General features: G+C 39.8%; 1 protein-coding gene across 13 annotated transcripts in view; it reads right to left on the minus strand.

Moving 5' to 3' along the window:
• The window catches only part of HUWE1 (HECT, UBA and WWE domain containing E3 ubiquitin protein ligase 1), a 153,353-nt gene that overhangs the window by 73,215 nt on the left and 52,858 nt on the right, over positions 1-27,280 (minus strand). For 11 of the 13 annotated variants that reach the window (XM_030934819.1, XM_030934818.1, XM_030934821.1 and 8 more), the window contains 18 exons: positions 25,768-25,845; positions 24,843-24,890; positions 24,690-24,758; positions 24,214-24,313; positions 22,783-22,883; positions 21,731-21,881; positions 21,467-21,594; positions 20,717-20,857; positions 20,402-20,507; positions 18,819-19,061; positions 18,185-18,286; positions 17,620-17,700; positions 9,806-9,912; positions 9,436-9,613; positions 8,221-8,312; positions 7,002-7,213; positions 1,347-1,404; positions 39-215 (listed from right to left, as the gene is read on the minus strand). In XM_030934819.1, coding sequence (XP_030790679.1) covers positions 39-215; positions 1,347-1,404; positions 7,002-7,213; positions 8,221-8,312; positions 9,436-9,613; positions 9,806-9,912; positions 17,620-17,700; positions 18,185-18,286; positions 18,819-19,061; positions 20,402-20,507; positions 20,717-20,857; positions 21,467-21,594; positions 21,731-21,881; positions 22,783-22,883; positions 24,214-24,313; positions 24,690-24,758; positions 24,843-24,890; positions 25,768-25,845 — 2,172 coding nt within the window. Of the gene's footprint in view, positions 1-38; positions 216-1,346; positions 1,405-4,034; positions 4,082-7,001; positions 7,214-8,220; positions 8,313-9,435; positions 9,614-9,805; positions 9,913-17,619; positions 17,701-18,184; positions 18,287-18,818; positions 19,062-20,401; positions 20,508-20,716; positions 20,858-21,466; positions 21,595-21,730; positions 21,882-22,782; positions 22,884-24,213; positions 24,314-24,689; positions 24,759-24,842; positions 24,891-25,767; positions 25,846-27,280 lie in introns of those variants that run through there. The other 2 variants (XM_030934827.1, XM_030934828.1) reach the window with 2 other exon arrangements.

The raw sequence follows: 27,280 nt of genomic DNA on the forward strand, positions 1-27,280 counted from the left end.
CAAAAAGAAATGAAAACATTTGGCCAGATGCTTCTTACCAATATGGATTTGCAGACACCTGCAACAGCCTGACAGGCAGCAGATGTGGGAAAGTCAATGGGCAGATTGGGAAGACCCAAAATGGTAACCAAAGGCAAGAGTCCTTTCTGATTCACAAATTCCTGGCAGTGGTCATCTGTTGTATTGTTGCTCAGAATAGATTCCACAAATTTCATCTAGGTAATAAAAATTTTTTAAAGAAGTTAGAGCCTGACAGGTGGAACTAAAAGGCCAGCCTGGAATAAGGATGGGGTAGCCTTCTAGTCATGATATCAGTGTTTTCTAAAGTATCAAAACCTCAGATAAACCAGATTTATGATATGGCTCTAAAACATCCAGGAAGTAAGGAATATCTACGATTTCTGCCCAATCTACATTTTCAAGCACACCAAGAGTCAGATAATTTGAGATAACAGAGAAGTTAAGTGACTTGCTCAGGGCCACATTATGAATTAGTGGTACAATCATGTCAAATCTCTTAATTTGCTATTTAGTGCTCCTTGCCTGCCTTTCTCCTGTAGGCAAACATCATGGAAAATTTCCCCCAAATGTGCTTATAATGCAAATGAAACGCTGAACTCTGGAAGAGTCTGTTTCAAACAGAATTTTTTTAAGAGTAAAAAAGTAAAATGTGGGCAATAAACACACAGGCACAAGAGAAACTATCTCTGGAAGTCTTGGAAGTGATTAATAGGCTAAAACAAATGCTAAGAGGTTTCTCCCTTATTGGTAAACAATTCTGGGAAAATTCAAACTCTTCACTTTTTTGGTGAGATACTCTGGAAGTAATGGGGAAAAAAAGGGGAAAATATATGTTGGACACGTTTGGAAAACATGTTACAGGTTGTATATCTCATATTCGAAATGCTTGGGCACCATGAATGTTTCAGATTTTTAATTTTTGAATATTTGCATTATACGGTTCAGGCTGAAAATGCTCCAGTGAGCATTTCCTTTCAGTGTTATGCTGGTACTCAAAAAGGTTCAAATTTTGGAGCATTTTGGATTTGGGATGATCAGCCTGTACCAGACTGGCAAAACAAAACCTGTTACAGAATCCTGTCTGGATTCTAATGAAGCATGGTAACAGTGAACAAAAAAATCCGGAATAAAAAATAATGGGGGTCATGTTGGCTAATTTCTGGCAAACCAGTCTAGAACAAAAACAAAAGGGTGGCACATCTTTCTCCTCTTAATTGGATTCCAATTAAAATAAATATGGTAATTACTGGACTCTGATAACGCCACACATTTTCCAGAAAAGCATACAAACACCTTTAGCCAGTTTGCCCTGTGTTGAATCTTACCACATTAAGGATGTAATCCATGAGGGGAATAGGAATACGTTCCTCTGTACCAACAACCCTGTTAGGGGAGAAAAGAGTGAGTTACACAGAAATTCACAATACCAATATTAAGAGAACAGAGGAAGAGGTACTGTATAAAATTCTAGGTCTTTGCCTATTTATTTGCTCATTTTTTTTGAGACAGGGTCTTGCTGCCACCCAGGTTGGAGTGCAGTGGCACAATCACGGCTCACTGCAGCCTTTACTTCCCAGGCTTATGGGGTAGAGATGAGCCTTTAGACTCATATACCACAGGAAAAGAACAGCTGAAATCATTCCTGAATCTACCTTTCCTAGCCTGACTAAGGTTGAAAGCATAAAGGGGAAAACCAAGCCTTTAAAAACTCAACATTTGTATACATCACAAGAGAAACTATCCTATCTTTGGCAAACTACTGTTGGAGAGATTTATCCATATGAAAACATTAAAAATAAGTTCAATTAAAAGACAACATCTGCTTGAAGAAAGAGGCTAGACAAAGAAACACTTAAACATATGATGTTTTTGCATCACGTTTAAAGTTATGGAGAGTAGGAAATAGAATTTAATTTTGTTCAAAGATTCATACACCTGAGGCCTCCTTAGCCTAACAATTGGTATTTGCATATGACAATTCCTGAACTATCGAAAAACTGATCAGGTCTTTTGTCTTTTCAGTTGCTTCAATATTGCACAGCAGATGGGAAGGCTATAACATACCATAGCTGCAGAAAATGCAGCTCAATGCAGAAAACTACACATATAGTATATTGTAATGAAACAAAATATTACCTCTAAGATAAACCCCAGGAAGGAACAAATACTTTAGAAAATGGAGCATTTTGGACACAGGCCCTTGAAACAGATTTAGGCAGGGTGCAGGAGAGTGGGATGGGGCAGAGACACAGGGAGAGGTAGAGGAAGAAGACAAGAAAGTTGGCAAGAAGCTAGTAGTTCTCATCTCTAAGCAAGACAAAATGTAAACAAAGATTTGCCAGGGACAAGAACATTTGGCAGCAGAATATAGAACAGGAGAGAGTGGAGAGGCATTATGAATGACTTCAGTGACAAAAATACCCAGAACCAGGGTTTGGGTAGGATGTTGTGAACCTCCTCAATGAAAAATGTGGGGAAGAACTTTGTAGAAAGGGAGTATACCTATAAGGCAAGATTGAAATGATTCCATGAGAAGACCACAAAACTTTAATTTCCTCCTCAGAACCACTGCAGCATTCCATGTTACTTATATCAATTACCTATAGATCCACCTCTATCAATAAGGAGTGCAGGTGTGGATCCAGCCCAGAGACACCCAACCCTTTGAAGAAGCCAGATATGATGGCAAAGAGCTTAAGTAGTAAAATCAAATGAGACCTATATGCCCCCTTTATTTGCTACATGGAAACTGGGGAGAAGAACAGAGAGAAAGCAAACCAATAGTGGTTCTTAATATAATTCCAGGAATAAATTTGTTCAGTATCACTTTTCTCCTTACCCTCATCTTTTGGCTCTCAGGCCCAAGAAGCCGTACAGGAATAATCAAAACAATCAACTCTTTCCAACAGGACTCAACTTACCAACTGATTTCAAGAAAAGTCCTAAACTTCCTGTTTCTCTCCCTTTCCCCAAACAAATCACATTGCCAAACTCTGGTCAATTTTCTGTATTTATGGTGGTGGAGCCCCAGCCCATGCCCCCATCAAAAGTAAAGGAGGATTTCAATTTAGTGTCATATTATGATGTACATGGGGTTTTTCGGGGTGGGGGCGTGGTCAGGTGCTTCCTCCAGCTTTTGAGGAGACAGCTCACTCTGATGAAGGAGCCCTCCCAGTGGGCCACATTTCAGGGAACAACTGCGTCTCTGCACTCATTGCCTTTAAAGTCCAAACAATTGCTATTCAAGTTCTAACGATCACAAAGACTTTATATAGCCCATTTCTTTGAAGTTGCTCATGAGTGGTGGGTGGTAAGCTAGGAACACTAATGGAATCAACCACAAAGTGAACCGTGATGCACCAACTACAAACCCTGGTTACTTACTGGCAAGTATATTCATCCCTAGCAATATCAGATTTTCTGAGATCAAACAATTTAGACGGCAGAAGAAAGGGAGCAAAAGACAGGTATTTAGAACTACTTGTGGTGAATGAGTCTGAATGTAGAAAGGCACCCCATGTATTTGGGGTAGACTATAGTGCCTAAGTTTCCGTACTCCAGATCTCCAGCACAAAACCATGTATTTCAAGAGTAAATACAAACGCCATTTGCAAATACTAGCTGCTGATTTTGTGTTAAAAAAAAAAAAAAAAAAGGAAAGGGTACCGTCTAAGCCTGGAAAAAACCCAGAAACCTAAGTCCATCAACTGGAAAATGGATAATCACTACACAATTATCACACAACAGAATACTACTCAGCAATGAAAAGTAACAAGTTGCTGACAGATGCAGTAACATGGATGAATCTCCAAAACACATCGAACAAAGAAGCTAGATATAAGAAGGAATATACGTCAGATATAATATACACATAAGACTTTATATGATCATTTTATTTAAACATATTCTGGAATAGACATAATAATATGACAGAAGTAAGATTTTGAGACAGGGAAATTGCCTCAATTTTGGGCAGGGAAACTGGAAATGCAGAATCTGTATGGAAATCATACCTGAATTTAAACTGCTGTTAAATTGGCCAGGTGCGGCGGCACACACCTGTAATCCCAGCACTTTGGGAGGCCGAAGTGGGTGGATCACATGAGGCCAGGAGTTTGAGGCCAACATGGCAAAACCCCAGCTCTACTAAAGATACGAAAATTAGCCAGGCATGGTGGCACGTGTCTGTAATCCCAGCTACTCAGGAGGCTAAGGCACGAGAACTGCTTGAAGTCAGGAGGCGGAGGTTGCAGTGAGCTGAGCTCGTGCCACTGCACTACAGCCTGGGTGATGTAGTGAGACTCTATCTCAAAATAAATAAATAAATAAAATAAAATAAAGATAAGAGTTAATCATTTTACGTGTGGGTAAGGCATTGGAAAACATGAGAGCATGGGAAACAGAAATTCAGAAGTTCCACTGATGAACTTTGAATTTAGAGGAAGGGATGGACAAGACTTATGGGGAGAAGCGTGACACATATTCCCAATTTTTCTAAGCCCTTTCACCATATTGTGAGAAAGTACAAAATTCCCCCATAACAACTGCCTGGGATGGAAGATAAAAAGAACTTTTGCTATTAATATATTGTGGTTTTCAAAATGAAGCTGAGTTTAGACAGTGTCTTGCTTTTTCTTCCTGCCCTAATAATTTACTTAGTGACCCAATCTAGGCTTCTGAAGATGGCAGAAGTGAAAAAATACATGTGTCAACATCTGTGAGACTCTTGGATTACACAAATGAGGTAGTGATGAGCATCCAGAATGTAGAAAACTATTGATACTAGTAACTACTAGAGTCCGACTCTGCATCTTAGAAGTTACATATAAATATCACTATGGTAGAATATTAATGCTACTGGGTTTATATTTCTAATTTCTCTTCATTTTCATTCACGTCTCATTAGGCCTAGCTCTCCAAGCATTTAAGACTTCGGGAATCCTTAATTTAAGGCTCTTTATTCATTTCAAACTTACTGACTACCTACTATTATACAAAGTGATAGGGATATACTGGTGAATGAGGCAATGTCTTGCTCTTGAGGAGCTTACAGGTGAGTGAGGAAAACCATTAACATGTATGAATAATTTTAACAAAACTGTTGGGAGAACACAAGATTGACTTCTCATTTGGAAGCTAAAAAAAAAAAAAAACTCCTTCAAGAATAAGACATTTGAACTGGCCTTACAGAAATCTGGTGGATGGAAAAGGAGGTGATATGGGAATGGGGATGGCTGTGGATAGAACACAGTAATACATGATATCCCGAGAAAGGAAAGGAGGGTAAACAAATGAGGGTAGTGAAGAAAATGCTGATTAACTGTGACAGCTTGAAATCTGGGCACATCAGATGTAAGGCATCCGGAAAATGTCCAGGTAGGGAAGTCACATGCAAATGAATATATATATAAGCTTGACTTAAAATCACTACCACCTGCGTCTTAAAATTTTCCCTTATTTGTAGCCAGGAAAAGGAACCCCACTCCAGTAGGGTCACTGACATTCAAGGGTGTGACAAAGGAAGTACCAAGACTCGTCTACAAAAAAATGTCATGCTTTCTTCCAGGGTGTCCTCCTCTCCTAGGAAAAGAACACTTAAAAGAGAACAAAAGGTGCTGCTAGAATGAAGGTAGGTTTGCCTTCTCAGACAGGCTAAGGTATGTGTTCAACAAAGTAATATACTTAGTAGTTAATGCCTCTCCTTAAAACACTTGACACCCACAGGCTCATTACTATTTAGAGTTCCAAGAGGACATACCAGTTTTGGATTCTAGGCCTTTGCTCCTGTTGTCTACTCCACCTTAAATTTTAAGTTCCAAGGTACCATTCAGGACCAGCTCAAATGCATTCATATTTGTGCCTAAAATGCTCAAGCTTTTCTCAGAATGACTTACCTACACAATAAAAGAGTACTTATTAAATGAGTGAGTACATGACTGTCCAGAAGGATCAATCCCATTTTCAGCATGCAGGTGATTAAAAGTTACAGGTATAGAGTTACAGTTCATCCCCGGTATGTGAATACTGCTCAAAGAGCCTGGTGGACTACCTCCTAACAGTCAGCAGCCTTTAAGCAAACTCCCTGCTTCCATCTAAGAACTCAATTCTTGACTGTTTACAGTCATACAGTAAATTCCAAAGCCTTCCAATTAATCTGGAACGAACAAATAGTAACAAAATGAACAAAAATAAAAAAACAACAAGCAACAACAAATCCTCACACACCCCTTAAGGACTTCTTAGGAGACAGGCTTCAAAAGTACAATGTGTTTCACACGTGCCTGAAAAAAATCAATCAGTCAATGATGTGGAATATTAAATCAACAAAGGGAAAATAAGGTCTCTGCGCAAAGTCCATTAACTTGACAGACCAAATTCTGATTCAATTTCATCAACAGCTTTTAAGAATGAGCACTTCCTGGCCGGGTGCAGTGGCTCACGCCTGTAATCCCAACACTCTGGGAAGCCAAGGTGGGTAGATCACCTGAGATGGGGAGTTCGAGATCAGCCTGGTCAACATGGTGAAACCCCATCTCTACTAAAAATACACAAATTGGCCGAGTGTGGTGGTGGGTGTCTATAATCCCAGCTACTCGGGAGGCTGAGGCAGGAGAATTGCTTGAGCCCGGGAGGTGGAGGTTGCAATGAGCCGAGACCACATCATTGCACTCCAGCTTGGGCAACAAAAGCAAAACTCTGTCTCAAAAAAATAAATAAATAAAAATTAAAAATAAATAAATAAATTTTCTTTTAAAAAAGATCACTTCCTAATGCAACTAATACAATTAAATACCAAAGCAAAAATAACACACAAGGGTCAAAAAAGGAAAAACTAATACACTCTTAGAACCAGCAAGAACTTTAAAATGATCTAATACAACTCTCTTGTGTTTTATAGATGAAAGTGTTCACTAAGACTTAGAGAGGTAATAACATGCCCAAGATTACACGGCTAGAGGATCTGTTTTGTAAACACTTACTGCTGATTAGGTTCACTTTCATTTTGCTGGGTAGAATTAAAGCTCTGCATGGCCTGTACTTCCTCTTCCTCCTCATCCTCACTAGAGGCTTCTTCTGCAGCATGATTAGACCTTGGGGGAGGAGCAGTGGCAGTGCCATCTGCCTTCTGGATTGATGGCTTCTGACAGATGTATTTGGGGTCCCTTCCAAGATTACAGATTTCTTCAAGTAACTGAAAGGCACAGGAAATAAGATTACTTATTAGTAATCATGGAATGGGGAGGAGGAGACAGATAACATATTTAGAGCATTTTCTATGTGTTGTATATTTGCCAAAACACTTCATATACATGTTATATACATCATTCCCAGAATATGGTCATTAATTCCATTTTATAAACAAGGGAAGAGAAGTGCTGCAAACTTAAGTAATTTGTTGAGGGTCACAGGGCTGTATAAGCGACTGACGAATCTGACTCCCTTTCCCAATTCACCAAGCACCAGGAACTTATACACTAGTTTCAATAAAAATTCTAAAAGGAAACTGGCAGAGCTAATAAGGTGGGGTGGGGGGCAGCCACAGGGATCAACAAACAGATACTAGAAAGGGCAATACACTTTACAAACTTAATCTAAGCCATGTCTGCTTGTCCATATAATACATAAAAGAAATCATTATATAGAGGTTTACATTAAATGGAAAAAAATTTTTAAGGAAAACAATTCTCAACCTAAAAAAAATTTTTTTTTTTTTGAGACAGAGTCTTGCAGTGGCATGATCTCAGCTCGCTACAACCTCCTCCTCCCGAGTTTAAGTGATTACTCCTGCCTCAGCCTCCAGAGTAGCTGGGACTACAGGCACACGCCACCACACCCGGCTAAATTTTATATTTTTCGTAGAAACGGGGCTTCACCATGTTGTCCAGGCTGGTCTCAAACTCCTGGCCTCAAGCGATCCACCAGTCTCAGCCTCCCAAAGTGTCAGGATTACAGGCATGAGCCACTGCACCCAGGCTAAAAAACTTTTAACAGAGACTTCTTTCTAAGATGAACTAAAATGACAACCTTTTTTTTTTTTTTATAAAGGACCAACCTAAGGACATGGAAACAATGAGGCAGACATAATGCTCTTATAGCTATAGCCCAAGAATCCTAATGACCTCCAGTGGGCCAAATCTTCTAAAACCTTCCCCTTCTCTGCTCTCTCATGCTCATGATCACATCCTTATCACTTTCTACCTTGATGATGGCAGTCGTTGCATCTGTTTTAAGGGTGGGCTGATGTCTCATGAGCTCATCGACAGCACTCCCCAGGTTGGATGCAGTATCCCCTTAAGGCAAAAAATGAACTGTTAGAATTAGAAAGACTGAAGAAAATAGAGCTTGGGCTCTTTTCTGTACCAACATAAGGTGGAAAGAAAAAACTGAGCCTGGTTATGATTTTCTTAAAAGACTTTATGTCACCCAGGCTGGAGTGCAGTGTCACGATCTCCTGGACTCAAGCAGTCCTCCCACCTGTCCTCCAAGTAGCTGGGACTACAGGTGTGCGCTACCATGCCTGGAGAAATTTTTGTATTTTTTGTAGAGATGGGATTTGGCCATGTTGCCCAGGCTGGTCTCAAACTCCTGTGCTCAAGTAATTTGCCCACCTTGGCCTCCCAAAGTGCTAGGTGTGTGCCACCGTGCCAGGCCAGGCTGTTGTGATTTCTTTTTTCTATTTTTTTTGCTTGTGATTTTCTAATGCCACAGCTTCTTTAATGAATTTATACCCAGCCCCTATCCCCCAAATTACTGGGGGAAAGGAAGGAATCAGTTTAGTAAACTATTTTAAAGTAACTATGTGTGCTGCACTCTACTCTGGCAATCTCTGCTGTCAAGATCTAAACTAGTATTACAGAGTGAGAGAGAAGAAAGATGTACAAACCATTAACCCTCTGGCTGCTCCAGTTAAGAATGATGGTGTCTAAATGCTACAGCAGAGGCTGAAAAGTACAAAGTACATTTCTGAAAACTGTAATCTTTCTGGAGCCCTACCTTCTTGCTAATAATCTCTCAATGATCTGGTCTCAAGTATACTGAGTAAAAAAAAACTATCCATGTGTTGTTATCTTAGAGAGTTGGACATTAGAACACCAGATTACCAGATGAACACCTCAGGACTCCATATTTCTCATTGCTGCAGACTAGATGGTGAACCTGGAAATCTACCACTGCTTCTTAATACCTGTTTTCTACCAGTACCATGACAATGCAATGGTGAACTGTTGAGAAGCATGGAAATATTATGAGCAGAGAAGCTAAAGATGAAGTATTCCTTCCAACTTACAATACAATGTACGATGATAATCCCCATTAAACTCAGCAAACCTAATCAGTAAAATGATGAGAGAGATCAAGGAAGAGTTTCCTTGCAAATTAAATCAATGTTCTACTATAAAATAAATCTTAACTTACCAAGGGGATCAGAACTTCTCCTCCTCCGCATGGCTGGGAGATAATCTGGAGACAGAAGAACTTTGAAGAGGCGTTCAAAAGGCTGACACTGAACAAAAGACTGAAGACCTCGGGCATTCAAGCAGAGTGCACTGAATACATTTGGGAGGGAGCCAAGGACTTCACGGGTAGCAGGAACCTAGAGAGAAAACAAAGTGAGCTTGAATGCATCTAAAAGAGTGTAGATGCTAGGAATATCCGGCCATGCGTATCAGGCTGAGACGGAAGCAGTTTTGACAACCAGGTCCCAATTAGATTCAACACTACACACAGAAGAGAGAGGATTTTCACTCCCTAAGACATTCTTTACAGAGTAGCAGAAAAGACTTACATCTTTGATAAGCAGTGCATGCAGCATGACATCTGTCAATCCATTGTCCTGGAGTGAGGAGAGCAGTGATGGTTCTTGAAATACAAACACAGTCACCACTTCAGTAGCTAAAAAAAGATGAGAAAATATGGAAAACTGAGAGATTCCTCACAGGAATTGAAAACAAAACACCAAAAGCTTAAAAAAAAAAATACACGCTCAATGTATAGCAACTTAAACCCTTGTGCTTACTATGAAAGATCGTAATACTGTTCCATCAGAGATTCATCACTATAAAGAATCTAGTGACTACACTTCCAGGATTTTTATGGGCATATTTTTACATAAATGAGGTTACACTGTTTTATATATCTTGCTTTTCCCCACAATTGTTATACTGTATAATGTACTCTCCCGATACAACGACCCATTCATTTTGAATGGCTGCCTACTATTCCACTAAACGCATGTACCACATGTACAGAAATCAGTCCTCAATTGTGAAAATGATAAACCTAAACATATATCCGTTTTTGTCTGCTTTTAACAGGAAAAAAATCTATGATGTAGGTTTGCTGGGTTAAAGCAAATGCAAGCTTAACTGATGAAAATAGATAAACTGCCTCGTACAACAATTTTAAACTATCGTCAGCAATGTGAGAGTCCTTGGGTATTAATCTGACCAGTTTTTGACATTATAATATTTAGAAATTGCAGTAACAACTACCAAAGCTTCTGGAACATGGGAAAAACTCTACTCAAGAGGAAATAGTACAGCATTAAGGCATTTATTAAAAAGTAACCAAATAAGCTATGAAGAATTAACAGAAAAAAGAATTCACTGAAACCAAAAGCAAAAAGGATAAACAAAGCCAATATCTAGCTTTGCAAAGACACTGGAAAAGCTTATAAACCTATGGAAAATAAGAGCAACAATATAAATTAGAAAAAAGAGCAGTAATATAGATTTGGAATGAGAAAGGAGATTTAACTAGATACAGGAAAAAAAACTTTATTCTACAAAGTGTATGCCAACAGGTGAAATAATATAAATTAGAAAAAAGAGCAATAATATACGTGAGGAATGAGAAAGGAGATTTAACTAGATACAGAAAAATATATTCTACAAAGTGTATGCCAACAAGTGAAATGTATAGTTTAATAAGAAAATGTCATAAAAATCAAATCTCAGGAAGTGACAGCAGAGCAGATTAGACCAACAACAAGAATTTTTTCTTTTTTATTGAGACATAGTCTCACTCTGTCACCCAGGCTTGAGTGCAGTGGCACAATCTCAGCTCACTGCAGCCTCCACCTCCTGGGTTCAAATGATTCTCCTGCCTCAGCCACCTGAATAGTTGGGATTACAGGCGCCCATCACGCCTGGCTAATTTTTTCATTTTTAGTAGAGATGGGGTTTTTACCAGATTGGCCAGCTGGTTTTGAACTCCTAACCTCAGGCAATCTGCCCGCCTCGGTCTCCCAAAGTACTGGGATTACAGGCGTGAGCCACCGCGCCCGTTCTAGAATTTTTAAAAGCTAAAAAAAAGAAAAAAAAAATCCAGGTAATAAGAGAGGCACCAAGCCAAAAGTTTTATTAAACCTTCCAGGAATAATTAAGACAAGGCTTCCAAACTCATAAGACTACAATAACTTTGATTTAAAAACCTGACAAAGAGGAATATACATACAACACCCATAAACCACGTACATAGAACAAACTTGTTTATGGCGATGCCTAAGATCTAAAAGAAACCAGAGGATTTTCTATTCAAGTTGGTGAATACAGCATCTCTCCTTTATCCCAAATGCTAGGGGAATGGCAGATATATAGCAATTACCGGGGACCAACAGTTTCCAATGGCCTTTGGGATTCCCTCATGGGCTATAAAATTCTGAAAAATTTAAGTCCTTTTTGGGGTTCCTATTGGTATATGACACTCCCCTCGATTGACTTACATTTGTAGAAATGTATGAATTCTATAGAGCCACTAAAATTGAGTATTTAAAAACTAAAATTAGTGTTCTACAAGCAATTACTAAGACAACAAACCTGTTATTTTATTAAGAGGTCGCCTGTAATCCCAGCACTTTGGGAGGCCGAGACGGGCGGATCACAAAGTCAGGAGATCGAGACCATCCTGGCTAACACGGTGAAACCCCGTCTCTACTAAAAAATACAAAAAAACTAGCTGGGCAAGGTGGCGGGCGCCTGTAGTCCCAGCTACTCGGGAGGCTGAGGCAGAAGAATGGCGTGAATCCAGGAGGCGGAGCTTGCAGTGATCCGAGATCCAGCCACTGCACTCCAGCCTGGGTGACAGAGCGAGACTCCGTCTCAAAAAAAAAAAGAGGTTGCAACGACACTGTGCACTGGGACCCCTACATACAAACACTGATAACCAAGAATTAGAGTTAAAGGGTATATACACGCACAGAGCAATCAGCTGTGTGTGGAACCAAGCAACTGAAAAAGGGAAAAAAGGTAATTAGGGTTTCCAGGAGAAAGTGAAAAGGAATCAGAGAAATTAAAAAAAAAAAAAAAAAAAAAAAAAAAGAAGTAGGAAATACACACAGATAAGAACAAGAACCAGTCTGACACCACGGTTATCTACAATAATGTAGCATTAGAATACAATGAAGAAAACAGCCACCAACTTCTGAAAGAGAAGTCTAACACCTTAAAAATTACCCACAGATGGACTTCAATAGAACTGAAAATGAACCCAAGAGAGTTTGGAAAGCCAAGGTTACAGAGGAGAGGAGAGGAGGGGAGGGAAGGGGGGAGGGGAGGGGAGGGGAGGGGAGTAAAGGCAGGCAGGTCATCACAATCCCTGGGCCCAAATGCCATTGCATCCCCATGCCACTAGCCCTACTCAAACCCTAGCCTCCCAATATGTTCCTTGTGCCCTGTCTTGCCATTGGCATCAACACCAATGGGGGCTCACCATACCAGACGTGAACACTCCTTTTCTCACTGGCAAATCAATTTTATTTGGCCACTGCCCCCAATCTGCTGGCACAAATCGTTATGCCCTCACAACTGATTGTTATACAGACCTATTCTTGGCCTATCCTTCCTGCCAAACCACTGCCAACACCACCATTATAGGCCTCAGTTAGTTCCCTTTGGGCTTCTGGTAACACTGACTCTGACCAGGGTACGCATGTTACCGCTCATTCAGTCTGGGCATGGACCTTTTAAAACAAGGCATCACCTTGGAGCTTCCATTTGTCTTTTTTTTTTTTTTTTTTTTTTTGAGACAAGGTCTTACTCTGTTCCCCAGGCTAGAGTGCAGTGGCGCAATTAAGCGATCCTCCCACCTCAGCTTCCTGAGTAGCGCACTAGCATTTATTTGTTTTAGAGACAGGATTTCACCATGTTGCCCAGGCTGGTCTCAAACTCCTGGGCTCAAGCAAATCTGCCTGTCTCAGCATCCCAAAGTGCTGGGATTACAGGTGTGAGCCAGTGCCTGGCCCATTTGTTTTACTGTTCACAGAAAGCAGGCCTAATAGAGGCATAATGGCTTGTTCAGTGCTCTCTTAAACTTACAAAGTGGACAATGGTCTCTTAAATGGATCTCTCTTTTGCCAATTGCCTTAGTTATATGACATCCTGAAAAAACACGACTAGTGCTTCCTTTGTCCCCTTTCTAGCCTCAAAATGAGATACTTTCTATCTATGAGTCTATAATACCCAAACAGAATCCCTCTCACTTAACGACACCTCCTCATTTGATGTTGGTGCAATCCATGGTGGACAGGCGCCTAGATTGAAAGTAGATAACAGGATGGGACCCACAGAAAATTGAGGGCCCTCAGCCTCTAAGACTATGCAGAAGGTCTCTGCCAAAGTCCTTTCCTAATATGATGGTTTTAAAGGATTGCTAACTGGAGATCTCTCTTCATAGGAAATGAAGGTCTTGGTCTCTCTGCCTGGGTCCACATACACAACTGTATGGTTCTTCCAAAGAGGAAAGAAAAATCTTTACTTAGTTCCTAATACCAACATTCTTAGACAGGAAGCTAGTTCTGTATCTACCTTATTACAGAGGTACTGAATGGGAGACTATTGCAGGATATGGGATGGCAATGCCTGTAATTTTCATAATAAACTGGCATTTCGACATGCCAAAAGTCTATGCACCACAGGCCTGAAAACATCTTTGTGGAATATTCTGGCTCTAGTTGGCCTGTCTATACCTCATTTGGCTCATGGCCTGGGTCTGGGATACTACTACTCCAGCTCAATGCTAAACTTCTTGGGCTCCTTTTTGCCCATACTGTGATCCCATTTGTTTGGGGGTAATCAGTCCACAGCTTCCCTATCTGAAATTATTCTACAACTCTTTTATAATAATTTCTCAAGTGTGAGCCTAGGGCTTCTATCTATACAGCATACCAAAGCATCCTAGATGATGATTTCAGCACAACTGACAGTCCCAACCTTGATGCTGACACCCTCAAGATAGTAAATGCCCTTGTAACTGCCCCCATATGACTCTTCATAACTCCACTGCCCCATCAACTCTTTGACAGCCAGCCCACACTCCACTTTCACTATTTACACTCTAATTTCACTATTCCAGTCACTACCTATATTTCCTGCTTCCCCTCACTCAACCTGATAGATCGTATCTATGTATTAGTAACAGAAAATGCCACCTACATACTAAATCTCCAGCAATATTAACAGACACCCTAGCCCAGGCAACCACTTATACAACTGCATCTTGCTCCCTTGGAAGATTTAAATACTCATATTGACTACTTGCTACACTCTCTGGTTAAGTAGTCAATCATAAGCATGATGACGTTAGCATAGGCTACAAACAGACCCGAACAGATAACATGAGGGGTAAGGCAGGAGGGAGAAAGAAGAGAGGGGAGTTGGGGAAGTCAAATGGGATACTACAAATGAAATACAAGTGGCTAAAAGTGGCACAGAAGAAAGAGCCAGAGTTCGGACACGTGAGGGAGAAGGAGTCAGAATATTTAGTGGGTTTGAGTGGGAAATTATAAGCAGGACATCGTGACCTCATTAGCTTCCCCCTTAAGGATTTCATATTTTTCCCAGCCTCTGCCACCAACTGATAGTACATACGATGATGCCCCACTGTTGAGAATGTCCACCCTGATATAAATTTACTCCCTAGAAACTTCATCTTCCAACCTCCTGGTCTACTGATTCTTCTGTGTTACAACTCCTGCTCAGCAGGGTTATACATTCTATTCAGTGATCCTGTTCCCTTCTACCCATACAAGCTGACCTACGTACTATGGACATTTAGTGCCCAGGGCACCTCAAATCCAACTAGAAAGTCTAGCTGTTTTATCAGGTCTTGCCACAAAAGGGAGCACTTTTTACCTCTTCTGGGCCTCATCAGAATCTTTGGTGTAATGGGCACAAGTTTAGGTATTTCCAATTCTGTAACACAGATTCAACTCATAGAGGTTACCCAGACATGTTTTAACTCCTGGAAGACCACATTAACCAAACAGTTCAGGCCTTAGAAGCCCTCAATAAGGGACAAAGCAGTTTAGTTACTATGACAGTCGATAACAGATTGGCATGAAACTACCTACTGGGATTTCAAGGTAGTGCTTGTGTCTTAAAGGGACCTCCCATTGCATGATCATTAATAAAGAAAAGGTATCCAGAATAGTTCAACAAAAATAAAAGAAACTCAAACAGCCAACTATATTATTAAAATACTCCAAGAGGTTCTCAGACCTCCCTTATGTCTTTCCTGAGCCATCTCCTTCCACCTGGAGTGAAAGGTTCTGTACTATCATTTAGAGAGCTAAAATAACAATGGCTAGTCTATTTAGGTTTGGCTTTGCAAATTTGGTCTCTCTCAAGTACAAGTGTATTTTATAGGAAAACTGGGAGGTTGCTATGCTGATTGAAATGTCAGGGATGAATTAAGAAAACCATAGGGAAGGAAGTTGGACCTTCACTGACCTTTGATTTAGTGCTCTAAGTCTCATTTCCTGCCTGTGTCCTTCACTTTTGGCATCATCCTCATAGGGCTCACCTGCTCCTCACCACTACCCCAGCACCTAAGCACTATATCCTCTTGCTGCCTCCCTCTTTTAAACAATATCCCTGTCAATGGCAATTGTTGCCTCTTCTAAGCTTCCCATTTATTGAAAATTGCCTGTGTACTGCCTTTTCTCTTTCTCTCTGTTCTGGACTTTCTCCCAGAAGAGAGGCATTCTCCCTGACCCTGGCCTTGAGACTTCCCCACCTGTAGAATAAATCTTAAAAACAAAACAAAACAAAAAACCAAAGAACTATTGTCTGAATTTTGCCATCTGAACCTAACCTTGGCAGAGAGCTTTTCCATAGCATGGTGGAGTTGCTACACCACAAGAAAACTTCCTCAACCTAATAAAATTGACAAAACCTTCAACACAAAACCTCTGCTAACCTCATTCTTAATGGTAAAATATTAAATGCTTTCCCTCTAAATTCAGGAACAAAGCAAAGAGGCCCATTCTCACTTCTATCCAGCATTGTATCAGAAATCTTTCCTAACATAGTAAGACAAAAAAAAGGCACAAAGACCATAAAGAAAGTAAAAATGTATTTGCAGATGGCAAGACTATATAGAATATCCTAAGAAAACAAAACAAGGCCGGGGGCAGTGGCTCACGCCTGTAATCCCAGCACTTTGGGAGGCCGAGGCAGGTGGATCACGAGGTCAGGAGGTTGAGACCATCCGGGCTAACACAGTGAAACCCCGTCTGTACTAAAAATACAAAAAATTCTCCGGGTGTGGTGGTGGGCGCCTGTAGTCCCAGTTACTCTGGAGGCTGAGGCAGGAGAATGGCGTGGGCCCGGGAGACGGAGACGGAGCTTGCAGTGAGCCGAGATCGCGCCACTGCACTCCAGCCTAGGTGACAGAGTGAGGCTCCGTCTCAAAAAAAAAAAAAAAAAACAACAACAAAAAAAACCACAAAACGAATATGTACTAATAATTCTGCAAGATTAAAGGCTACAAGGTTAATATACAAAAATCCCAAATTTCTTCAGCAAGGGGGGAAGGAAGTATCTAAGTTGTAGTAGCCAAAAATAGTCTCCCCAACACCCCAAAATGTAAAACACAGTGCTCACCACTACAAGGAGATTTTCCCTATTTCCATGTCTCCAACTTAATTCCTTTAGCGTTTTAAGAATTCTAGCACAGATAAGCCAAATGTATGATAATGCTACTTATTACAAATATACTACTTATAGAAGGTGTATTTGGCACCTAGAAAATAGATATTTACTTAAAACTGAATTCTGACCTTTCTTTATTGCATCACCAATAAGACAGATATCTACCCGACCTCTCTGTGTTTTATATCCTTGCAAGATTTTACTATTGACATTTGTCTACTGTCCAGGTAGACAGTAGAGACGAGGTTTTGCCATTTTGGCCAGACTGGTCTCAAACTCCTTACCCTCAGGTGATCCACCCACCACCTCGGCCTCCCAAAGTGCTGGGATTACAGGCATGAGCTTCCATGCCCGGCCTCTCTGTGTTTTATATCCTTGCGGGATTTTACTATTCACATTTGTCTACTAAAAACACAAAAATTAGCCAGGCATGGTGGCAGGCACCTCTAATCCCAGCTACTTGGGAGGCTGAGGCAGGAGACTTGCTTGAACCCGGGAGGCGGAGGTTGCAGTGAGCAGAGATTATGCCACTACACTCTAGTCTGGGCAACAGAGTAAGACTCTGTCTCAAAAATAAATAAATAAGTAAATAGTAAGTAAATAAATACACAGAGAGAAAGCTCTGCCAGGTTATCCCAAATTGTTATAACCAACTATCAACTCCACTTACCTAGGAGGAAGAGTGATGGGCCATAGTATTCTGCATTGCTGATGATGTGTTTCAGGGAGGTAGGCAGAGAACCATCCATCACTAAGAGAAAAGTGAACATTACGGAGAATATGATTAGTTTGGAAAGGTGTGAGGAGTGGGGATAACTGAGTGATATGTATTATCACACTGTGGTCCTCAAAGCCTGTGTTAATTCTAATCTAATGTCCCCTAGTTGTCTCCTACTATTTTATTATTTGTTCTTTGTCCATGCAATAGGCTTTCTAACATGGGTTAAAAAAAAAAAGAACACAAACACTTAAGAGTCAGAGAGGGGTAATAAGATGGAATTAAGCACAGAGTCAAAAGCTGGAAAGGGGGGAAAACAGGGTAAATCATTATGAAAATAGCTAAGCAACCCTTACATCTAGGAAAAGTGACAAAAAAACAACTAAAAGCTAGTGAAAATGGCATGGCCTTTATCAAAGACTGCCTTGTAAAACAACAGGTGCCAGAACAGTATGAAAAGAACCAATCTTTGAGAGAGTAAAATATCCTCCAAAAAAAGTTATCTGGAATCAAATACCATGTCGTATGCCATCTGAGAAAGCAGGGTCTTGGATGGCCTTCTTGAGGAAATTCAACATGGATTTCAGAAGTGCTGCTCGTTGTGGAATACACTGGGCTCCTGGCAATGAGGAAAGACGAAAGAATTATGCAGAGTTGGCCATTAAACCACCATGATCAAGCATATAAAACAAAATTTTAAGAGACCCAAATACACTATAATAAAATTAGAAGACATTCGAAGTGGGGTCACTGAATCTTGGGAAGAATACTTAATTAAGCTTTGAAATTGAAAAAATTACTAATACTTTTAATTTTACCAATACTAAAATTAAAAGTCTAAAGTAAAAAAGAAAAATTACAAAGTAAAAAGGTTCAACTTTTTTTTACCTCACTCAGTTCCCATTTTGGATATTATCTGCCCTCCAACATGGCTGCTTTGATAATCAATGTACGAATTGTTGGAAAAGTATAAAATGCTATGAAAGACATGTTAATATAAGAAAATGGAATACCAGAATGGTGAAGGAGCATGAGTAGTCATGGGATGCTAACCTCCAAATGTACCATTTAAGTTCTGACTAAAGCCGCCTTCTTCAATAGTTTAATAACTCTACCACTGTGAAAGACTGCACATCTATGTGTGTACGCACCAGGACGGGGGCCAGGGCCCGGGCCGGGGCCAGGGCCGGGACCAGGACCGGGACCGGGACCGGGGCCGGGGCCGGGGCCGGGGCCGGGACCGGGGCCGGGGCCGGGGCCGGGACTGGGACCGGGGCTGGGGCCAGAAGAGATGTTAGTGCTGCTGCTGGAACCTGATGCCCTTAATTCAACATCCAGCCTGTGCTCCATAGAGATGGATGAGCCTGGACTGCTTTCCATAGCCACATCTGCAACTAAAGTACAAATTATGATAAAGTAACTTACTAGAATAAAAGGTACCACAAAAAGAAAAATTTTGTTTGAGAAAATTTCTTCCATTAATGTGAAATGAATATAAAAATGAAGATCAGGAATACTGAACCCCAAAATGAAAATATATCACTAGTTGCATGTATTAATACATATATATATGTGTGTGTGTAAATTAACAATCCTACAGAAGTCCTTCAATATTTCTCACCTACCAAATTGGGGAAGAAGGGGAGAGTGGTAAGTAAAATGTGTAATTTCATATACTACTAGTTGATAGTATACAAACAGGTACAGCTTTTCAAGAGAGTAATTAATAATAAATATAAAAAACATGAAAAGATTAATACTCAATATTCCAATCTGGAAGAATGTCTATGAAACACTGAATGAGCAATGCAAGATGAATAGTATGTTTATGATCTCATCTTCCCATTGTAAAACACTACATACTTAACATCAACATGTATTTGAATATGCATTAAAAAGCCTGGAAAGAACCACACCGAAACTAGTAGCTATGGTAGGTAAGTAAGGATTCATTTTTACTTTACACACTTGAATAACTGAGTATAAGATACACAATCATTTACTATAATTTATGAAATCTTTTAAGACTCTATTAGTGATAAACTACTATTTACATTTTGAAATCACTGCAGCCTCAAACTCCCAGGCTCAGATGATCCTCCCAACTGAGCCTCCCAAGTAGCTGGGACCACAGGTGCATGCCACCCCACCGGGCTAACTTTTGCATTTTTCGTAAAGACAGGGTTTTTGCCATGTTGCCCAGGCTGGCCTCGAACCCCTGGGCTCAAGTGATGTGCCAGCCTCAGGGATGTTTTTGCCTACCCCAAAACCTTTTTACCTCTCCTTTCTCTTCTCAAAATAGGTAAAGTTTTAAAAGGTCCCATTTTAGAGTCTCTCTCTCTACCAAGCATATTTCTAACACCTAGGATGTTATCAGGCACTGCAGCAGTGAAAAAGACAATATCCTGATCCCATGGAGCTTGAATTTTAGTGGAAATAAGACAGTAAGAAATACATAAGAAAATAATGTGATGAAATAAAACAGATTAACACCACAGCTATAGCATCTGCTTTACCTCCCATCTCTACTCCAAACAACTCGTACCTTTCTTTTCTGATTATCCTTGTGAAAAACAAATTTGCAAATCACTTACATAGAAAAAAATTTTTTGTTGCTTAAAGTATACACTCAAGTGAATTGTGTACTTTGGAATTTATGAGGAAGAATGAAAACTGGGGTGAGATGACAAAAAATCTCAAGCACAAAAATACTGACTTAATAACTGTTAATTACCATCCATATCAGTTTCCATTTCCTCTCCTTCCTGTGTAGTACTGGGTCTCTGGATCTTTGGCTTGATCACAAATGGACATTCTTTTCGGCACAAATCTACTTCATGCTACAATCAAGAGAAAAGTTGTAAGAAAATCAAGTATATATATTTATATTTCAGGGATTAAAGACTATTATAATGGAAAAACACTGCAAGCAGATACACAGTTGATTTCTAGAAACAGAAGAGAGGTAAGACAGCTCTTTAGGGTTATCAGGACTATCCCTAGGTTCAGCTATTAAATTCTATGCAAAGTATTCCTTGTATAATAATACCTCAAGTCTATAAATGAAGATAGAAAGTCCACTATGGGATTGAAAAGCTGCCATATCCAGGTTGGTGATAAGGTCAACCACTCTGACGGCTCTGGTGACAAATGTTATCTGGTCCTGTTCATCTCCAAGAAACTTTATGACCTATCAGGGAGAAAAAGAGGCAAAAACAATGAACTATAAAGACACAAAGTTGTAAAAATTGCATTCTTTTGTATACATGTAGTCTGGGGCCTCAGTAAGGCAGCACAGTATGGGGGAAAGCACGTATTTTATTTTTGGTGCCTGCCAAATGACAGTTCTATGACTTCTGCGACTCAACCTATGAGGTAATGGGGACATCAATTACTTCGCAGGATTAAGTAAGATATTTAGGGGGAAAAAAGCTGGTTCTCAGTGCCCTGCACATAGTAAAGGCTATTACTACTACAACACAATTTACAAAGTACCTTGACATATATTTTCCCTAGGTTGTGTAAAGGCATGATAACATGTGGCAATGTTTTAACCAGAACCCATGACCTCCTGACCATTCTACACTATGATAAAGTCTCAATAATGGAAGTAGCTGCTCTTAAACGTTGTTAATGAGATAACTAGAAAGTCAAATTGGCCTTCTAGTTAAGTATAACTTTTTCCGGATAAGCTTTCTTATATTATTTGCCCTCACTGTGCAACACCCCAAACTTGCATCTCTATGCCCTTGGTTGATTTCCCCATGTAGTTTAAAAAAAAACAAAAACAGTACGGTACCTTCAATAAGGCTTCCATCATTCCACAGGAGACCAAGGCTTCACCACCAGCATCATAGCTGGCCAGATGGTATAAAAAAGAGAAGAGAGCAGTGGCAAACTGGTGAGGGTATGGATCCATGGAAGGATCTACAAGTGAGGCGGGGAGAGGGAGAACAAAAACAAGCTCAAAATTGCTGTTAAGTGGGCAGGATGTTAAAAAAGACAAAGGCAGAGGGCAAAGGTTTCTTTTTGCCTAAGATAATCAATCACCATCAAAACTTACCAATCATAGCCTGGATACAGTTCCTTACAAGCACTGGCAAAAATCCATGGTAGGAGGCAGTTCCAGTACAGTCAATAATACTGCTGAGTTTGGGAGTTCTCTCCAAGTGGACAATTGATGTTAATGTTCGTAAAGAAGCTGCTTTAATCTCCTATTAAATTAGAAGGCAAACACATAATGTGTCAAATATAATAAGACGACTGAACCAAGTTCCAGTCGCTAATATCCAGACTTTAAAATATAAGTCATTCCACTGGCAACTGCTTGAGGGGATGGAGGTCTGCTGACAGCAACAATGAAAACCTAGTATTTGTTAGTTTTGCAGTTTAATACCCAAAGAGGGAAGTACTGGGAGTTCTTTCTAACCCTCTGGGAAAAACCAAAAGGCAGGCTGGGCGCGGTGGCTCAAGCCTGTAATCCCAGCACTTTGGGAGGCCGAGACGGGCGAATCACGAGGTCAGGAGATCGAGACCATCCTGGCTAACACGGTGAAACCCCGTCTCTACTAAAAATACAAAAACTAGTGGGCGAGGTGGCGGGCGCCTGTAGTCCCAGCTACTCGGGAGGCTGAGGCAGGAGAATGGCGTAAACCCGGGAGGTGGAGCTTGCAGTGAGCTGAGATCTGGCCACTGCACTCCAGTCCGGGCGACAGAGCGAGACTCCGCCTCAAAAAAAAAAAAAAAAAAAAAAACCAAAAGGCAAACAAGCATAAGCCTGGTATACAGACAACATTAATGCAGGATCCCTGATTCAAAAATCTGAAATATTCCCAAATCCAAAACTTTGGGAATACCTGCATGCCAGAAGTGGAAAATTCCACACCTGACCTCATGGACAAAACTATTTGAAATATTGTATATAACTGCCTTCAGACTATGTATATAATATGTATATGAAACATCAGTGAATTTCGTGTTTAAACTTGAGTCCCATGCCCAAGATATCTCATTATGTATATGCAAATCCCCCCCCCCCCAAAAAAAACCTCAAATCCAAAACACATCTGGCCCCAAGTGTTACAGATAAGGGTTACTCAACCTGTAAATACTTACCATAAGCTGCTTATCCGTTATCTGAAGGACATCTACCAACTCCTCTATCAAGCCATTATACAAGATACTGTTTGCTGATTCCTGCAAGGCATTGGAATACACTGCAAAAGGAGAAACAAACACTTTAGGCAAGAAGGCAGTGGTCAAGCCACTGCCCAATGACAAACTTTTTGGTATCTATAGGTTCTGGGGAAGAATTCCATTCCCAACCAGCAATGGAGGGCAGAATCATCACCAAATTAAATTCTGAAGGACTGGATCCAATACAAGTGATAAGCTCTAAATAGACACTGAACTGACAGATTCCGCTACTAAAGGTATTATTAGTCTCGAGAAAGAATTTTGGGGGATGGAAATAGGAAAAGTTCTGAGTTAATTTTTCATAACATTACTATTCAATATAACTTCATTATGCCTTGGATATAAGATTTTCATTTTAGCCTCTTCCTATGCTTCTGCTTTTACTGTAAACACTTGTAAAGAAGAGAATTTATGGACCATTGCAGAGTAAGTCAGAAATTCGTGTGACACTGTAGTAAAACTTGAGAATGTGTGTAATTCACATTCAATGAATTCCACAATGAGGTAATACCGGACACAGTACCCTGAAGCATAAACTAATGGGATTTGAGCATATTCATTTAGTTTTCAACAAAGATTTCCTGAGCACCCACTCACATGCCAGAAATCATACTAGGTATGAGTACACATAAAAGAGCAAGAATTTCATGCCAAGGAACTCATAGTTTAAAAGAGGAGGCAAGTAATAACATAATGAACGTCAATAATAATAGCAATGGTTACCATTTTATACCTTCTATGTGCTTGTTCTGTGCTAGATTGCTTTCTAGGTTTTCATTTAATCTTGAGACTAACCAACCTCTAAGGTCAGTATCTCAATATTAAACAAGTAAGCTGAGGATGAGAGGATAAAAGTAGCTAATAATCTACAGAATCAGGGCCAGAGTACAGGACTGATTCCAAAACCACGTGTTTTCCATTCTACTGTGCCACAGTAAAAGAAGTTAAATACACAGTATTGACTACTGAATATTTTCTGACTTACTTCAAAATGATACCCCTGAAAGGATGAGAGAGGAGGAAGACACAATGGCAAGAGAAAGAGTAGGGGAACAGTGAGCGATAGCTACAAGCATACCTATTAAAAAAAAAAAAAAAAAAAAAAAGAGACGAATACCAAGAATAAACCCAGGTGACATGTCAATGAACATCATTATACCCTCTTTCTGGTCCAACATTAAGAAGCTCAAGGATAATGAATAAATACAGTGAATACTGGGAGGGGTGGAAGTATTTAAGTTGCTACCTAGTTAACTATAATAGGACTCATAGCAACAAAGATGAATGTTCAAGGGAAATCAGGCCCAAACTGTCTAATAGGGCCTGGTAATTGAAGTATTCTTCTCTTACCTAATATAGATATTGCATGCAGCCTGGCCTGAACTGCCTGCAATCGCTTCCTGTGATTAGAAAAGCCATGGGCCAATCGTATGTGTGTAAATAACAGCATCTGTAGAGAGATAAGACCTATATTTTAAAAACATCAATGAAGAAGGTGAATACTCTTTATGAGAGCTAACTCAAAAAACAACACAACTAAACGTTTTCTCCTTTGGTATCCAAAGTGTTGAGAAAGCTACCACCACTTATTAGCTGCTCACAGTGAGGTAGTTCATGTTTTCCTCAAACCCTCATAAGGACCTAGGAAGTTATTAAGTGTTACCTCATAAAAGACGAGGAAACTAAGGCTCAGAGAAGCTAACAATTTGCCCATGGTATGACTCCAAAGCTGACATTCTTTCTGCTATGCAATCTCCCACCCCAGGACACATCAATCTATTTAGATAACAACCACATCCTGTGGATATTTTAAAGCCAAATCATACCTGCTTATCCTTAGGAATGCTGTACATTTTGGTAAGAGATTCCATGATTTCAGAAGGGCTTTCTGAAATCTACATTAGAAAAAAAGATACAGTTAGGAACAAAAAGTGAACCAAACATTAAGGAATCAGCCAAGAGTCAAAGATTCCTCTTACCTTGTCAAGTTGCTCTATGTGAATATAATGTAGTGTGTTACTAGTTGTCTAAAATTAAAAAAGACAAGAGAGCTGTAAGGAGTCACTGAACACTCTAGCTTCCCCTGCCATAGAGCTCCAAGGGCTGTCTGAAAACCAAGATGTCACCTGACAGGTTGAAGCCTAAGTGAATGCTCTTAAAATCAAGGTAACTTGAGAGTCCTCCAAAACATCCATCTTATATATAGAATATTCTTAGGAAAGCTCCTTTAAAACCAGTAGTATCAAACTATAATGCACATAGCCAGTCACCTTTCATATTCTTCTTTGTCCTTTTCTAACCCTCCACTGACTTAATCTCCATAGCTTCAGTATTCATAGCAAAGACCGAATTCATGAAAATGGTTTCTCTTTGAACATGTATTAGAGTTGCTTTCAAGGCAATTAATCTAGAAATATTATTTATTTATTTATTTAACAGTATAGGTAGAAGAGAAATTATATTTTCACTAAGCTACTTCTAAACCAAACTCTTTAGCACCCCTCAAACAATACAGAATGACCAGATAATTTAGGCAGGACACTATCCACAATATATAAAGACTTTTACAGGCTTCCTAAGTAGAGAAACTTGAGCCATCACCATTCATACTACTATACTACATGTTGGAATTCTGAGAGACTGTGGGAAAAGCACATAGGTCATAGCAGTGACTCATAACGGATGGGACTTCCATCTTTTGGCAGCCCCCAACATGAGACCCAATCTTATCAGAGTTGGGGATGCAATTAACACCCCTAAGGAGCTGCTAGGTATATTTATAGTTTGCGAGGGCAGCAGTGTAGCTCAAAACCATTTCTTCATTTAACTGATGAGTTCTAGAAGAGGCAATCCCAGTTACCGTAAACTATAGACTTTGTCAGAACAAATCTGAATCAGACTCACCCTTTTCTCAATTTTGACCTCGGCCCCAGGATCCGCATAGAATTCAAAGTGTAGTGTAGTTGCACTGGGTGGATATTTCTGTGTATAAAGCACATCAAAGAATCAGACACTGAGTTTCAACTGATTATAAACATTATCCCCCACATCTTCCCTCAAAGTCCTAGCCACTTGTTCAACTTATTATGGCAGAAGAACAAGCAGTACATTCAGTACTTACAGTACCTTTAACTGTTTGTTTGTCTTAGGGCAGAGCTCAGATAGGATGAGACTTTTCAAACAGAATCAAAAGGATAGAGCCCAGAGCTCCCAAACTTTCTGCATTTCATACTTACAAATTTCTAGTTTCCCTTTCTTGCAAGAGATCAATTTTGACTGTGGCTATTCCCAAGGGGGAAAAGAAGGGCAAGACTGCCAAGCAGTAATGAATAAGAATCCAAGAAAGGATGGAGAACAAATACCAGGGTTCAGAAACCAGCTAAAGAATGGAAAAGAACATTCTTACGAAAACCTTGTATCTATCATCAGCCTTCTGAAATATTTTATTCAAAGTATGCCTCATAGGCATGTCTTCATAATTCTTCAAACACTTTCCTTCTATACCATTCTATACCACTTCTCATGGTATGTTTTTCTGCACAGGTAGACACCAAGACAATATAAATCAGACCCTGAAAAAACATTCTCTTTAACTCCAGAAAAGCTACATGATGAACAAAATTAAGATAACAGCAGAGTGCCCACTAAAACATCTCACTGAAAGATACCACTAGCAGTGGTTGACTCTGGAAAATTAAAAAGTTACCACTGCATACCTCTTTATACTCTGAATTTTTTAACATGTATATATATAACTTCCTTTTAAAGTACATGTCAACCTTTATGTTGTCATAATTAGAATTCCAAACTCTGAATATACTTCAAGATTTATGTAGTTCTGATTATTAAACAGACAACACTTGCCGACTATATTACCCGATATCTCTTCATAAAATAATCACTAAAGAAAAGTATGCCAGCTAACGTGGGAAAGTAACTTGATCTAATCTGTGGTTTTCTGAGACCAGAAAAGAGCAATTCTTTTTAGGAAAAGGCTTGCTAAGATAAATAGGCTAAATTTCACTGTAGCCATTTGTGCTAAACATGACAAACTGACAAGACAAATTCCACGTGGAAAATACAGTTGCTTCCAGATGCAAAATAATTATTGAAAACCAAATTGTGTTTTGTAGCTCCACAGCAACATATCAAAGCAGAAAGGAGGATGGCCTGAGCTAATAACTTAAGCATGGGTGAAAGGCAGAGAGATAAACAAGGAAAGCACATAAAACATTACAAGTTCTCAATAAACCTAATGGTAGAATTGCTCTCCAAGCAGCCATTCCTAAATCACACCACACTGTCCAGAGTTCTGATACAGTGTGAGAATGCAAGCAAACATACTTTCTGGGATTTAAAAAAATCACATTAAAATCAATTCAACAAATACAGCTACCTACTCAAGAACTGGGTATGA

The sequence above is a fragment of the Rhinopithecus roxellana genome, chromosome 7 (assembly GCF_007565055.1).
Source record: "Rhinopithecus roxellana isolate Shanxi Qingling chromosome 7, ASM756505v1, whole genome shotgun sequence".
Taxonomy (NCBI): Eukaryota; Metazoa; Chordata; class Mammalia; order Primates; family Cercopithecidae; genus Rhinopithecus; species Rhinopithecus roxellana.